Below are 14579 nucleotides of genomic sequence, written 5' to 3' on the forward strand. Positions count from 1 at the left end.
AACAGAAGAACGTACAATAAATTGTGTCTGTTCCTATAACATAAAAGCTGGAAACCAGACAAATTACATTATTAGATTAAACTGAATGTTCACATTTAAAGAGGTTATTTTCTTTGATCATTTATATTTCTGCAACAGAGAGTTTATCTTTAAATCTCTGATAAAGCTTTGACATGTGCATCTGCAAATTCGTAGGAAACATAAGAATATGCAACATATAGGGAACAATAATTGATAATAATTAGGCTTAACACATTATATTGATATACTCGTATCTGCTTGAGTCATTGATATGATGAACATGTCATATCAAAGACATTGTGTACATCATCATATGAATACCAAAATAAATATAGAGAATACATGCCATGTTGAACATGGGGGTACTCCTTGTTCTGCCAAGTAAATGCTCCAATGCAACATGAAAACAGTTATGGACTATATGAACTATATAGTTAATATTAAAAACTGCATCACTTACCATTGTTTGGGATTGAGACCTGCATGTACAAACTGTTTCAGGCCTATAAAATATGGAAATGCCCATTTTATCGGATGAAAAGTTCCATTTTATTCAGCAAAAAAACCCGTAAATCGTGATTTACCTGTGACCAAATCAGGAGGAGAATCTGATTCGTCTGCGGGTGCGTTCCAGCGATTCCATTGGCTCAGGTGAATCAGGAGGGCGGGACAATAGTTTTGATTGGGTGTAGTTGTGAGCACAGTTAGCCGTCTGTTCAAGGCGTTTACCTGAGAGCTCATTCGGGAAGCCTGGATCCGAAGAAGGATATACTGTCGACAGTTAAACGCAAGGAGATGTAGCTTTTTTTTAATTTTTTTTTTTTTTTAACTTCCTGTACTGTTTCAGTTCAGTCACAAGAGAGGAAGAAGACGTCGAAAGGTGGATTTAACAGTGTTTTTTCGTGACTTCAGAGATAACGTTAATGGTTGGCTGTGATTCAGTAGTGTCTGCTAAAACCGAAATTGGGGCGCGAAAACAAAATGTCGCCGAGACTGGATTTTTATGCCGTTTGTTGGTGCGTAACAGGTGAGTGTTCCCCGTTACCCCCCTTACCTGTCCCCCCGACCGTGTCTCCTGGTTCTTTGTCTACCTGTAACGCATACAATCGGCACTATAAACTACTTAATTAAACCAGATATGTTTGGTGTCGTATTGTGAAAAAAAGAACCCGCTACATCGGTCGGAGTGTTCAGACATGTAATCTGTGTTTACGTTTTAGGTTTTTTGGCTTCTTACGCCCAAGAATGTGGCCGACCACCGATAGTGGAGAACAGGATTGTGGGAGGGATGGACGCCATTGATGGCGCTTGGCCGTGGCAGGTGGATATACAGGTATGTCCCACTCAAAACTCCCACTAGTATCAGCTCTGCCTGTGGGTAGTTATACGTGCGGTTAAGTCTAGCTCTTGTTTATCCGCTGACCTGCTGAGAGAGGGATTTGCTTGTGATGCTGAGGTGACTCACTGTTTTTCTCTTCCCCCCCCCCCCCCCCCTCGGCCTCCAGACATTCAGTCACATCTGTGGCGGCTCCATCATCACAGAGAACTGGATCCTATCAGCCGCGCATTGTTTCCCCAAGTAAGAAAACTCCTCGCACTCCATTATTTTCAACATCTAATTGATTCTTTCAAATTGTCAATTTCTGGCAATGTTGCACACGAGGAAGAAGAACTATCCCATTTCAAGGAGCACCTGCCTAAGCCATTCGACCCCCCCCCCCCCTCGTCTAGCAGGTGTCCTTTTGTTGTCTTCTTTCAGTCCAAACGACTTGAGCTCTTACACCATCTATGTCGGCCGGTACCAGCTGAACGGCTTCAACCGTCACCAGTCGATGCATCGAGTGAGCCAGGTGGTGATCCCGTACGGTTACAGTGAGCCTAAAAACGGGAAGGACTTGGCGCTGGTGCGGCTGTCCAGACCAGTAACCTGGTCAGATTACGTCCGTCCCGTCTGCTTGCCTGCCTCTGGCACCCTGTTCCCGGGTGGCATGCCGTGCTTTGTCACCGGCTGGGGCAACGTGCGGGATGATGGTAAGGCTCGCTAAATTGTGGCACTGTGGCGCCCGTATTAAATGTAGTTCAGTGCAAATGTATTGCAGCAGCTCGCCTCCCTACAGGAGAACAATGATTAAATAACACGGGGAGAGGGTGCTGGCTGTGTTTTTGTCGTATACTGTTAAACCATATTTGCAAAATACTAAACATGAACATATCCTTTTAATAACCACACTACTGTAGTTGAGATCTAACAAAGCTTACTGACCATCTGTTAAAGCTGTAGAAATAAAGACGTCTCACACTCCTTTTGTTCTTCATCCTCCATCTGTCCTCGCTCTTCCCCTCAGTCCCTCTGCCAGGAGTCGGGACTCTGCAGGAAGTGGCGGTGCCAATCATCTCCCAGAGTTCATGTCAGGCGATGTACCGGACGGACCCGACGGAGCAGGTGGACATTCTGTATGACATGATCTGTGCTGGATACCAGCAGGGCGGCAAGGATTCCTGCCAGGTACTGTTGGATCAGCTGTTCCTTCAGCAGTGTTTACATTCACAACAAATGCTTGTGTACAACAGCTGTACACCGGAAAACAAGAACCTGCTGTGAAAGTAACTTGGATTGCTACTTTTCTGCAATCGTGCACCGTCTAGTTTTGATATCCTTCATTTTTTTTTTGAGCACTTTGATACCTCCCAGTGGTGAAAGTTGAACACGTGCATGTTTGTGTCGTCTCTTCAGGGGGATTCAGGAGGGCCCCTTGTCTGCCAGATGGTGAACGGGACCTGGGTGCAGGCTGGGGTGGTGAGTTTCGGACTGGGCTGCGCTCACGCCAACCAGCCAGGTGTGTATGCCAAACTGTCCGCCTTCTCGAGCTTCATCAGCGACACGGTACCGGAGATCCGGCTGTACGGCCGAGCTGATCAGAACTGGTGTGGGAGGGCTGCCATGTTGGCCAGCTGTCTGTCCACTCTGATGATTCTGCTGCGGCGGTAGAACACTGTGACAACTGGACTTCTGGGAGGTCGAATGCAAACCAAGCCAAATGAAGGATGAGATTAATTGTGTGTCTGACCTTTGTCCAAAGTTATCCCCAATAGTAAAATTAGAAAACTGTACCTAATGTGCACATGAAGCCATATTGGACAAACTGTAATATAATCTTACTTTTTAGAACTAACTTTGCATCATAACCATAAGTGATGTGTTCTGTATTTGAAATAAATTGTTAATTTGATTCTTAAAATCAGGTCAGTGCTCTGTTCAACTTCTGATAGCTGAGTTTGGAAATGTTTTACCAGAATCATGTTCATGGATCAAAGATTCATTTGTGTTCTTTCAAAGCTTAATCTTTTATATCTACCTCTAGCACGCCCACTTATAAGTACTGAAGCGGTTGCCTTTGATCAATGACAAACCCGTTTTTTGGAACAAATATTCCCTAATTTTCAGGACACGTTTCTGTAATGTAATTTATTTCAGCCTTGTTCTTCAAATGTTTGTTTTAAATGAATTAAAGTAATCTTAAAATGTCCTTTCTCACAGAGACGGGTGATGACAGTTCTTTATTATAAACAGTGCAGCATGTCATAATGGTAAAAAAGACGGCTTGGTAGTGCCCATTAAAGAAAAAAAGCTATCTTAAATTAATTTGATCTTCACTCAATGTTTTAATACTAAAAACAAATCTAAGATTTACACAAATCCAAGAGCTGTCTTTCAAATTCCAGGCAGCGAAGGTCAGGCATCGGGGGGAATGTTATCAGAGAGGATCATGGGAGAGCCGAGTTGCAGCTCCTGCTGCAGGGATTCCAGATCAGCTGGAGTCATGCGGTGAACCTCGCTCCAATCAGATAACAGGGAAGCCGAGAGGGGGGCCGAGTCGTAACTGATGGAGAAGGAAAATATAGAAAGCATTAAATGGGGCCATCGTTTGGATCGTGTTCCAGCGTCACTGATAGACTTTTTAGCAAACTAGCAGACCTCTTGTATCGAGTAGTTGACCAGTGATTTGAGGGCTTAGTCAAAGCTCGTAAAACACTTTCGTGCTTTGACACTAAAAGACATTTACAATGTAGCTTATAAGGAAGCAGTTGTTGAATAAATCAAAAGGGCAGACACGAAGGATGACCGTGAGAATGAGTGTTTGCACTTGGTGGGTTAACATGCATGAGTCATGCAATTTGGGGAATTACGGCACATGAGCACTTGATTTACCTCTCCTTTGAGTTAGCTTCTGATATGAATGGGTAGAATACATTGGTTGTGTTCATGAGTGTTGGAAAGCGAGCTCACGCTGTGTAAGCCCTTACCTGTCACAGTGCTGCAGGTCTGTGAGAGACTGGTTGAGAAGGTCATCCAAGTCAAAGCCCACGCCGTACCCAGCCCCACTGCCTTTAGGGGTGACCGAGAACACCGGGGGCAAAACGTCCTCTACCTGACAGGAGACACAGAGAGAGGGGGGGGGGGGGCATTGGGTCAACTGAACTCTGTATCTTTAAGGTCAGTCCAAGGCAAGCGGAGGGTTGTGACATTTCAACCTGGTTTAATGCGTAGAGGAACATCTTTTTGATCGATACACATGGCTTCTTTCAGGTAATATGCTAACTGCAAAAGGCAATGAAATATTTGAACAAGGAAAGCACACCTGGGACTTTGAGAGCTGCAGTGTTACTGTATGGATGTCGGGGGCAATGGGGGGCCCTTGCTGTCCGGTATCTGTGAATCCTAAACTGGGATGAGGCTGCGAGGGGACCCCTAAAGCCCCACAGAGAGGGTGTGCGGCGGTCTGTGGCCCAGATTTCTCTCCGACGGAGGGACACAGCTTCTCCATCGGACAAGCGGGTGCAGTCGCGGGGTTATGGTGGGGGTTGTTTTGCCGTCCGATATTCCCATTCGTCTCTCGGGTGGTTAACGTTGGCGGTTTAGTCAAGAAACTCTCCAGAGGAAGCAGTTGCGACTGCGGTCGAGGGTCCGGCTGCGATTGACTTTGAGGTTGGAGCTGGGGCTGGAGAAAGCTCGGCGGTGGAGGCTGCGGCTTCCTGTTGGGTGGTGGTTGTGGTGACCTCGTCTCTAACTGATGCCCGTTCCAGCTCCCCAAACAGTTGAAACCGCTCTGTCCGTTGCTCTCGCTGTGAGGTTTGAGCGTGTTGTTCTTGGCGAAGCCACTAGTGACGGTCATTACGTCCATCCCTCCGCTCACAGCAACAACTATATCCGCTGGAGGTTTCCTCTGGCTCATGGAGAAAAGCAGTGATGGTTGCTGGGTACTGGGAGGCTGAAACACGCCCTGCTGGTTAGGTTTAACCTGAGAGAGTACCTGTTCATGAGACCTGGCCTCCTTGCCCGTTTTATTGTTCAGTGCTCCTTGAGCGTTATCACTGACGGCTACACCGCGATGCGAGTTCACATTACAATCGGTATTCGTTGCTCCGTCGATATCGGGAGTCGGAGTTCTCTCATTTCGACTGTCCATCATCTTTGTCCAACGTTGCAAAAGGCTTTTGTCGTCGTCGCTCAGCAGAACCCCGCCCAGCGAGTCCCCCTGTCTGCCCTCTCTTCTTTCCTTTTCCTTCATCTTCTTCTCCCTCTCCCTTGCTCGTTCCTGCCTCTTCCTTCTTTTCTCCTCTCGTTCTCGTTGACGCTCCTGTGCTGTGACAGGCCGACGCAAATCTGGAACAGAAGACAGGGAGGACGATACGCCGCCTCCTGCGCCGGCCTCAATGCCCAGAGCAGAAGATCCGCCATCTGCAATGAAAATATACAATTCTGTTAAAGGCCGTCTGAAGGACGAAATGGCAATCATACGAGTGGATACGGACAACAGCAAACTTACCACCCCTGGCTTTATTTCTAAGAGCTGATTTCAATAAAGCTGCTTTAAGTGCAGCTTTGGTATCCTCTGAAATAGCTCCTTCTTTTCTAGTTCCCTCTCCGGCACCTGGAGGCAGCCTGGCATTCTTGGACAGTGACTGTGAAAGGGACTGAGACAGCGACTGGGCCTGTGCCACAGAGAGACAAAGGGACGGCACAGTGGTGGGTAGGGGTGTCATGGTCTGTGCTGGTGTTGCAGGAACAGAGGTGGGAGCCTGGCTCAAGGCCTGGCTCAGAGGAGCCTGACCTCCGGTTAGCTGCTCCTGTACCTCACCGTCTCGCATCGCCTCCAACGGAGCATCCTGACTCGACACCGGTGTTGTTAAATCTATAGTCTCTGGCTGACCGCTGTCTGAGTTGGCGCTGGGCATGTCCACATCAACTGGGCCGCTTTCGCTCTTAGAAAGAAGAGGCAAACCATGGGTCACGTGAGGCGGGGCGCCTTTTAAAAGGGACGCCGGCTTGTTAAAGTTCTGCATCTGATGTGTGAACGTGTGGTTCCCTTCTGCTGGTGTGTGATCTTGTTGCTGTTGAGACTTCGCGTCTCTCATTTGCTGTATCTGTGCTGCTTGTGGGTGTTGTGCCATGGGAACCAGTGTGGATTTGCTAAACTTAACGGTCGAGGGCTGAGCATTGCACTGGTTACCGCTTTGCGCCACAGCTCTGCCGTTCGCCAGCGGCCTGAACTGCAGCCTTTGACGACAGACCTGTTTGTTTTGATGGAAGTCCTGGATCTCCATCAAAATCGCCTCTTTAATTTGTTCCCTGTTCATTGGGAGCTTGTCAAATTCAAAGTCAAAAGCCGGCACGCAGATTGGCTCATCGTCTTGGTCGTGGTACTTCGACAGGTAAGGATGCTCTAGCGCTTGTGTCACACAGATTCTTTCACGAGGGTCAAAGCACAACATGGCAACCAGCAGGTCCAGAGCCTCTGGTTCCGCTTGCGGGTACAGTTTGGCAAAAGGCACAGCAGCCCGCGACGGAAGACTCTGAACATAAGAGCGTACTCGGTCCGCCCGAATGGTACTAATCAACCCCTCGGGAGGAGTGCCTAACACACCCAGGATGAGCGTGAGCTGGTGGACGTAGTGCTTCCCAGGAAAAAGCTGCTTACGCCCCAACATCTCAGCAAAGATGCAGCCCACAGACCACAAGTCAATGCCCAAACTATAATGATTGAGCGACAGCAGGAGTTCGGGAGCACGGTACCACCGGGTTGCCACATATTCAGTCATGAAGGAATGGGACTCCTCGGGGTGTAAACTTAGACCCCTCGCCATGCCGAAGTCACCGATCTTGAGCTCGCAGTTCTCGTTCACCAACAGGTTGGAGGGTTTGAGGTCGCGGTGGATTACGTTAGCAGAGTGCACGTACTTGAGGCCACGGAGGAGCTGGTACAGAAAGTAGCGCGTGTGTTCCGAGGTGAGCGTCTGGGAAGAGTGTATGATCTGGTGCAAGTCACTCTCCATGAGGTCCAGCACCACGTACCTGCACACATGGGAAGTGGAAAAGTGAGACAATGTGTTGTTTGCCACCCAGGTTGACCCCGACAATACAAAATACGTACACAGACTTGAAGGCAGAGTGAGGAAGGTTGGGCTGCAGGATGTCTTTGATGGCGATAATGTTGTCATGTTTGAAGTGCTTGAGAATCTTGAGCTCTCGCAGCGTGCGTTTAGCATTTGTCACCACCTCAAAAGCATTGGAGATCTTCTTTATCGCCACCTGCTGGCCTGTGAAATGTAAATAAAGTCCCAATGAAAAAAACAAAACACAGCAGGACGGGACATTGTAGTACTCACAGATGAAGTAAGTCACTCATCCAGCCTACCATTGTCCCTTCTCCTGGCAGACGAAACGACACCGTAGGCGCCCGTGCCGATGGTTTCTATGACATCATACTCCTCGCCGACGTCGAACTTCACATCCAGAGAGTGTACTTTAAGCAGAGCCAAGTTGTTGGCTGTTGTGCTGGTGTCTGCGGTGCTTCCCGGTGCCTCGACTTCACGCTGGTTCTCTCTGCTTTTGTCAGTGGCCATTCTTTCAGGTGACATGGCCACCGGTTGACCATTTTTTCCGACTCCTCCCTCCTTAGTCGACATTTTTCTGTAAAGAATTAAAAATTAGCAAAGTGAAATGTTTTTGTCTGCGTCGCACGCTCTTGACTGCATGTGAGGAACATAAAGAACTGTTTGGTTTTCTACAAGTGGACTTTCATCAGCATGTGGCTGATACAGAATATGGATCAAAATAAGATCCTACTGTATCTTCACAATGATTTTGCTGAAAGTCAATAAACAACATAAACATTGCAGAGTCACTTTTTAATCAAAACTGCCCAACAATCTGAAATGATACTGTGCTAGTAAGCAGGTTATCTTTAGGTGTTGGGCTCTTGGACTCACAAAACGGGCAATTCAAATGTTTGGGTTTTGGCTCTGCTTTGTTATTTTCAGACACAGAATAAACAAAATTACTTATTTGAGTAAGTATACAATGGGCAGATTAATCAAAAAATTATAATTGTACATAATAATTTTAGCCTTTCCTCCTCCTGGGGCCCCGAGGAGCCACTCCAAGTGTGTCAAGAGGTCAGTCCGTGCTCATTTAGTGCAGCACAGACTGAGCCGCTACACAGATACAACGGAACAGGATTAAGATCGTGAGTTAGCAATTGTTTAGTCACAATAATAACTAAACAGGTGTATTAAACCAGGCATAACCGACAAGCTGCCCAGCAACTTCTCACCGTTAGGCCCGTCAGGTCAGGTGGCCAAAACCTATAACAGCTGGACTCTGCTTGTTTATGGATACAGAAAGAAAATCCAGCTGCATTCAATGACCGCGTTGTTTTAGTCCTACAGCGTGGTTTAAATAAACTATTGTCGTAACGTGACAAAGACGTAGCCTTACCCACTTTTTGACGCAGGGGCGTAGGCTTGTTACCTGAAGCTCGGCCTTACCGTGGACGTAAACCGTTAAACGATGTCTTTCTCTGTGTATAAAACCAAACAGGGCGACACGGAGACGTGTTTCTGTGCGATGGATCAGGCTCTCACCTTGTGAGCCAGTCACAACATCCGTAATTGTGTTTTTAATCCCGTAGTGGCGCTGCTGTCTCTTGTTTTTGTCTGTCGCTTCCTCGTGCAGTTCCGTGTTGGGTTTAAGTGACGCGTGTGCGGACCAACGAGGTGGGGCGACGACCGAATGATCGTCCAATAGGAGCAGAGAACGTGATGGGAGGCGGGACATTACGGCAGACAGTAGGGTCTCTGTTTCGTTTTTTTGTTTTTTTTTTGGGTGGTGGTGACGCCGTTTTGCTGAATTCATTAATCTTAGGAGGGGCCAAAATGACCTGCAGTTAAATCACAACACAAACCAATACGACTTCTTCTACCACAGATCATAACAGCCCAAAAGTACCCTAATTGCTAACACTGGAGCACATAGATTGGTTGATAAATAGACAGACATAAAATATTGATAAATGAAGATCATGAAATATAGAAAGAGAAACTGATCTAGTGTTTGGAGGTGCTTGTATATTAATCATACGCAGTGATGGAAAGTAAACAAGTAGCCTACATGTACTCTTTACTTGAGTATTACATTTGATGATCCTACTATTCAGAAGGAAACATTATACTTTCTACTCAACTTCATCTCTAGTTACTGTTTACTTTACAGCTCAATATTTTAAATCCAAAATATGTGATCAACTTATCTATCACATGATGCAGTGCTGTAGGTTAAATATTCAATATCGTGGCTGGATTGCTGTTTGATCTAACACAATTTTACACAATTCACAGTATTAATTGTACTTAATATCTAAATTTAGTTGACACAGAGACCCCAAGCAAGGCAAGGGTAATAAAGCAGGACCCGCCAATTAGTTAATATAGTAGTTATACTCTGTTGGTGCGGATAGAAAATAACTTGTAATTTAAAATTAGCTTCATCTTGACCAGCTACAATTTAAGATGATACAAAAAAAGATATCTATTTTTGAGTACATTTCGCTAATTATAGGCTTATTTTGTACCTTTATTGGATTATTTTCACGGTGCTAAGTACTCTCACTGAACCTAGTTCCAGCTCTGATTATATCTGCTGATTCCTCTGAAGACCAAACAGACTGAAGTCCACAGTAAACACACAGTGAACTGTCCAATAACAGGCGGGGGCAAAAAATCCCCAGACCAATCAGAAGTGAGAATCGGATTTTAACACGTCGCCTTGACAAAGTGAAGTTTGGAAGGAAACGAAGCCTTGTTTTCTTTTTCTTTTTGCCTACTGGAGCCATTTATATTGACCTAAACGTGAATAAACATGGCAATGCCGAAATGGGAGAGAAAAGCGCGCATATTTCTCTGCGTTTTTGGTTTGTTTTTGTCTGTGTATGCGCTTCACGTCGAGCTGTCCCGGGAGAGAGACCCGGAATACAGGGCGCTGTGCGACCTGGGGGAGTCTGTGAGCTGCTCCAAAGTTTTCACCTCCAGGTATGTTTCTTCATCTCCGTTTGGCTTCATCAGCTCGCACCTTCTTTGTAGTGCAGATTCACGAGACCTCGTCGGATACTTTAGTGATTGTTGAATCATTTTGGATTATTCTCCCTGTTGTTGTAAAAGCAGAATATTGTATGGTCCGACCCCCTTCATTGCCACGTGTTAAAATCATTTGGGCTTCAAACCAGAAACTATTTTACATTATGAGAATATTAAGTCAATATTCCAGTTTTAATGAAATAAGCTGCATGACTGTTTTTACAGGATATAAACCATGGTTATCTTATCAGCACTGTATCTTTTTGCCTGTTTTCACTTTCTTTTTTTTTGGCAGATGGGGCCGAGGTTTTGGCTTGGTCCAGTTCTTTGTTGCCAAAGACAGCCCTCTGAACCAGCCCAACAGTGTGCTTGGCCTCATATTTTACACTCTGCAGATGGGCCTGGGTCAGTCTGTCATTATCTTCAGCAAATCACAGTGTCTTGCTTTATGTTTCTAGACAAAAAAAAAATAGAGCTTGCAATGCATAATAATTATGACATATAACGTTTTGTTGTTGTTATTTGTCAATTTCGACTCCATTTGTAAGTCAAGCATATCAACCATGCATTATTCCCTAAATATGACTGCTATAATCTATTGTATTGAAGGACTGAACTCCTCCATGTTTGTCTTTTATTGCAGGACTGTCTCTGACCAAAAAGGCAGCAATGTTCCTGGTCTTCGCCTCCTGGGTGTCTGTGGCCGGCTCGCTCTACCTCGCATCTATTCTCGCCTTTGTTCTGGGGGATTTCTGCCTGGTCTGCGTGTCAACGTACATCGTCAACTTTGCGTTGCTCTTCACCAACCTGAGACGTAGGACAGCAATTGAAGGAACGAAGGAGAAGGCTGGATAGAAAGTGAATACTTGAGAGATTCTTTCTTTTGTGTGTTGAACAGTATTCCTGCATTGTTTACACCTGTCAAGATCTTTCAGAGGAACAGGCCCGGAGATGCATCTCAGAAGATCTATAACATGATTTATTTTAATGTGCAGAAACTTACCAAAGCATTCATTTTGTATGCAATGCCCCATGTGGTATAGGCCTGGCTTGTTAAGACATCAAAAATCCTTAAAATGGATGATACTTTTATTTGTGTTAAGTTACTTCACGGATAATAGGCTTCTTCTGTACTTTTACTTCATTAAATATTTGAATGCAGGCCTGTTACGTTTATTGTATTATTTTCACGTTGTAGTGTAAGTACTTTCACTGAACATAATTCCACCACTGATTATAACGATGATTCCTCTGAAGGCCAAACAGACTGAAGTCCACAGTAAACACACAGTCCAACAACCAGCAGAAACATGGATAAAGTAAAAAGTCTCGTTAAACTCAACGTTATTTCCCCAACTTTTTTAACCAAAAGTTATTTTAACCAACACAAAAACCTAAAGGAATAGTTGGGCATTTTTATATGCCGCCACTTTATGATGAAAGGCACCACATGGATCTATCTTATATCTCAAGTCACATAATCACTCATGCCAGCAAATTCATTGTTTGACCAGTTCGACAACTTCACAACCCGCACCTCCTCCACATCCTGCGGGCAGTGTGTTTTACACATCCAGCAATGCTGCCATTTGAATGCAGCACAAAGCAGCATGAGGCCTTTAAGGAGGGTGAGCCCTCTCTCAGCGTCAAGTGCCATTTGTACCATCCACTTTAATTGGATGGCACACATTAATTGCCAGGTGGGGTTGATTGTCTGTTGCCCTGCTGATACTTGATTAACTACTTGCCAAGGATCATTGTCCTCATTTGCTAGACGGTGGCAGTGAGTTGGTATTTATTTTAAAGAAGATTGCACCTGTAAACCATGTGGATTATCTTCAATATCAAACATTTGAAAGTCTGTACTTTTGAAGAAAAACTTGAGATTAAACACCACTGTGAACACTAGCCGCGGAATATTGTTATATGAACCGAATGCGCTGGTAAAAATAATCAGATTTAAGATTTAAAGAAAAGACCCTTTTTTTGGTTCCGGTGTGTTCCCAAACATGAAAGCAGCAGAACAACGCGGTAAAATTGCTAAACCCTATCCAAAATGACAACGCATATTTAGGAGAACAGGTACGTGTCCAGTGGGATTATTACTGTGTGTGGGGGGGGGGGGGGGGGGGAACATGAATATCAGGACATTCTGAAAGCCCTATACAAATCCTGTCTGCTTTAGTTGAGAGGACTTACAATCCTAAAGAAAGGTTTCAGCACCTTTGGTTCCCCATGGTATGAGGAACTGTGGACAGAGTGTTTCATAACAGAGGCAAGCTGACATTCTTGTCAGATGTTTTGCCTCTTTTGTAATTGTAACAATTACAAAAGAAGCTCAAATCTGACAAAAATGCCGGGGGCGACGGGGGAGGGTAGAGCGGGAAGTCCCTGAATCACCTCCCTGAATCACCTCCTCCAGTCCTATGACAGTTAAACTATGACAGTGTCACCAACAACAACGACATTGCTCTGCTCAGACTCTCCTCACCAGTCAATTTCACAGACTACATCAGACCTGTGTGTCTGGCAGCCAGTGACAGTGTGTTCAACAACGGTACTGATAGCTGGGTCACTGGCTGGGGCGCAGTCAAGGAAGGAGGTGCGTCTGCTTGTTGCTGACAAATAGTCTTTTTCAAATGTCTTGTAAGCAGCAGATGGATGTGTGAATCATCTCTCCTCTTGTTGGTCTCTCAGAGTCATTGCCGTTCCCTGAAACCCTTCAAGAAGTGGAGTTGCCAGTTCTGGGAAACAGACAGTGTGACTGTCTCAATGGAGTCGGTACAGTCACAGACAACATGATCTGTGCTGGTGTTCTGGCAGGAGGCAAAGACTCTTGTCAGGTAGGCTGCTTCATTGAATCTGTCACTCGTTGGTAAATGTGTTTAGGGTTTTCTGAAATCCTCTGACGTCTCCTCTCCATCTCCTCAGGGTGACTCAGGAGGTCCAATGGTGAACCAGCAGGGCTCCGTCTGGGTCCAGTCTGGAATTGTTAGTTTTGGTTTTGGCTGTGGTCGGCCCAATCAGCCTGGAGTCTACTCCAGAGTGTCCAGTCACCAGTCCTGGATCAACTCCCACATCAGCTCTGATAAGCCAGGCTTTGTCCAGTTCACCTCCAGTGGTACACCTGTCCTGGTCCGCCACCTCCTGTTATTTCTGCTACTACTACTACTGGTACAGCGGGACCAGACACAACTACAGATCCAGGATCCACAGCATCAAGTACTGAATATAAGTATCCTGACTTAAACAATACTTATAATACATATATGTAATTTTGCTTCTTTATTGTTGAAAAAAACAGTCCAGGGAACAATTGGTACAGTATATATGTTGTCTTCAGCCATTTCTTCTTAATATGTGGTGCTGTGCTGTCGGCAACAATGTTTTTTCAGATGCTCCCATAATACCTTATTGATAGGGGCTGATGACTATCCATGAAAGTCTTTATTTTTTTGTCTACTTAATAGCTGGTCTGCCAGCTGCATCAACAACAACTTCATCAACGACAAGACCAAGTACTCCCCAAATTGTAACCAGTCCTGCAAGTGAGTGTTCTGAAAACATATTTCATTCAAATTCTTCCACGATTAGAGTTTTCATCATTTTGTTTTCCACCATCTATCATTTATGTCTGCTTCCCGTTGTTATTTGTTTCTTCCTTAGGAGCAGTGTGTGGTAACGCTCCCATGAACAGTCGTGCTCTAGGTGACAGTGGTGTTGTACCTGGAGGGACCTGGCCTTGGATGGTTAGTCTCCACAAAAATGGGGTTTACACTTGTGGAGGAACCCTAATCGCAGAAAGATTTGTTCTCACTTCTGCCCAGTGCTTCTCTACGTAAGTGCGAAAGATTTCTTCCGCTGGCTGGGAGAACGGCAGTAAGAGCTTTTGTGTTTGCTGCTAATATGAATAGGATCATTTAAGTAGGTCTTATAGATATTTAATAGTTGCTTCATCATATACAAGGCATAGCCTATAGTTAAATTATTCATGTGAGTAATTGTGATTTTTCCAGCGACAGATAAAGCTGGCTCAGGCCTTCGAGATCTTGAAACTCAGGTGTTAAGTTGTGGGGATGTTTCTGATTCAGAGAACATTTGCACTTATACCATTGACCTTCAACAGGTAAAGATTTTCCATCCAG

The 14579-nt window shown here is 45.2% G+C and overlaps 4 protein-coding genes across 4 annotated transcripts; 3 read left to right on the plus strand and 1 right to left on the minus strand.

The window, feature by feature from the left end:
- The first annotated feature begins 776 nt into the window (after positions 1-776).
- Positions 777-3460, plus strand: LOC306795440 (serine protease 33). Its single transcript, XM_079293954.1, has 6 exons — positions 777-1048; positions 1242-1354; positions 1527-1600; positions 1781-2052; positions 2367-2527; positions 2756-3460. Exons 1-6 carry the CDS (start codon positions 1003-1005, stop codon positions 3008-3010), a joined length of 921 nt encoding a protein of 306 aa, XP_079150080.1. The 5' UTR covers positions 777-1002; the 3' UTR covers positions 3011-3460.
- A 173-nt stretch (positions 3461-3633) lies between these two features.
- On the minus strand, positions 3634-7989 carry mapk7 (mitogen-activated protein kinase 7; the record flags this gene model as incomplete). The annotated part of the gene is made up of 6 exons (XM_079293953.1): positions 3634-3902; positions 4327-4451; positions 4662-5761; positions 5850-7375; positions 7455-7620; positions 7719-7989. The coding sequence occupies 6 exons, from the start codon at positions 7987-7989 to the stop codon at positions 3755-3757; spliced, it is 3336 nt and encodes a 1111-aa protein (XP_079150079.1). The 3' UTR covers positions 3634-3754.
- A 2128-nt stretch (positions 7990-10117) lies between these two features.
- Positions 10118-11596, plus strand: vkorc1 (vitamin K epoxide reductase complex, subunit 1). Its single transcript, XM_079293956.1, has 3 exons — positions 10118-10389; positions 10730-10839; positions 11078-11596. Exons 1-3 carry the CDS (start codon positions 10220-10222, stop codon positions 11287-11289), a joined length of 492 nt encoding a protein of 163 aa, XP_079150082.1. The 5' UTR covers positions 10118-10219; the 3' UTR covers positions 11290-11596.
- A 448-nt stretch (positions 11597-12044) lies between these two features.
- Positions 12045-14276, plus strand: LOC306795508 (testisin; the record flags this gene model as incomplete). The annotated part of the gene is given in 6 exon segments (XM_079294040.1): positions 12045-12062; positions 12868-13036; positions 13132-13277; positions 13366-13552; positions 13555-13608; positions 14107-14276. Coding segments are annotated over 6 exon segments (744 nt in total).
- Between the last annotated feature and the right edge of the window lie 303 nt (positions 14277-14579).

The sequence above is a fragment of the Melanostigma gelatinosum genome (assembly GCF_949748355.1).
Source record: "Melanostigma gelatinosum genome assembly, chromosome: 21".
In the NCBI taxonomy this organism is placed as follows: Eukaryota; Metazoa; Chordata; class Actinopteri; order Perciformes; family Zoarcidae; genus Melanostigma; species Melanostigma gelatinosum.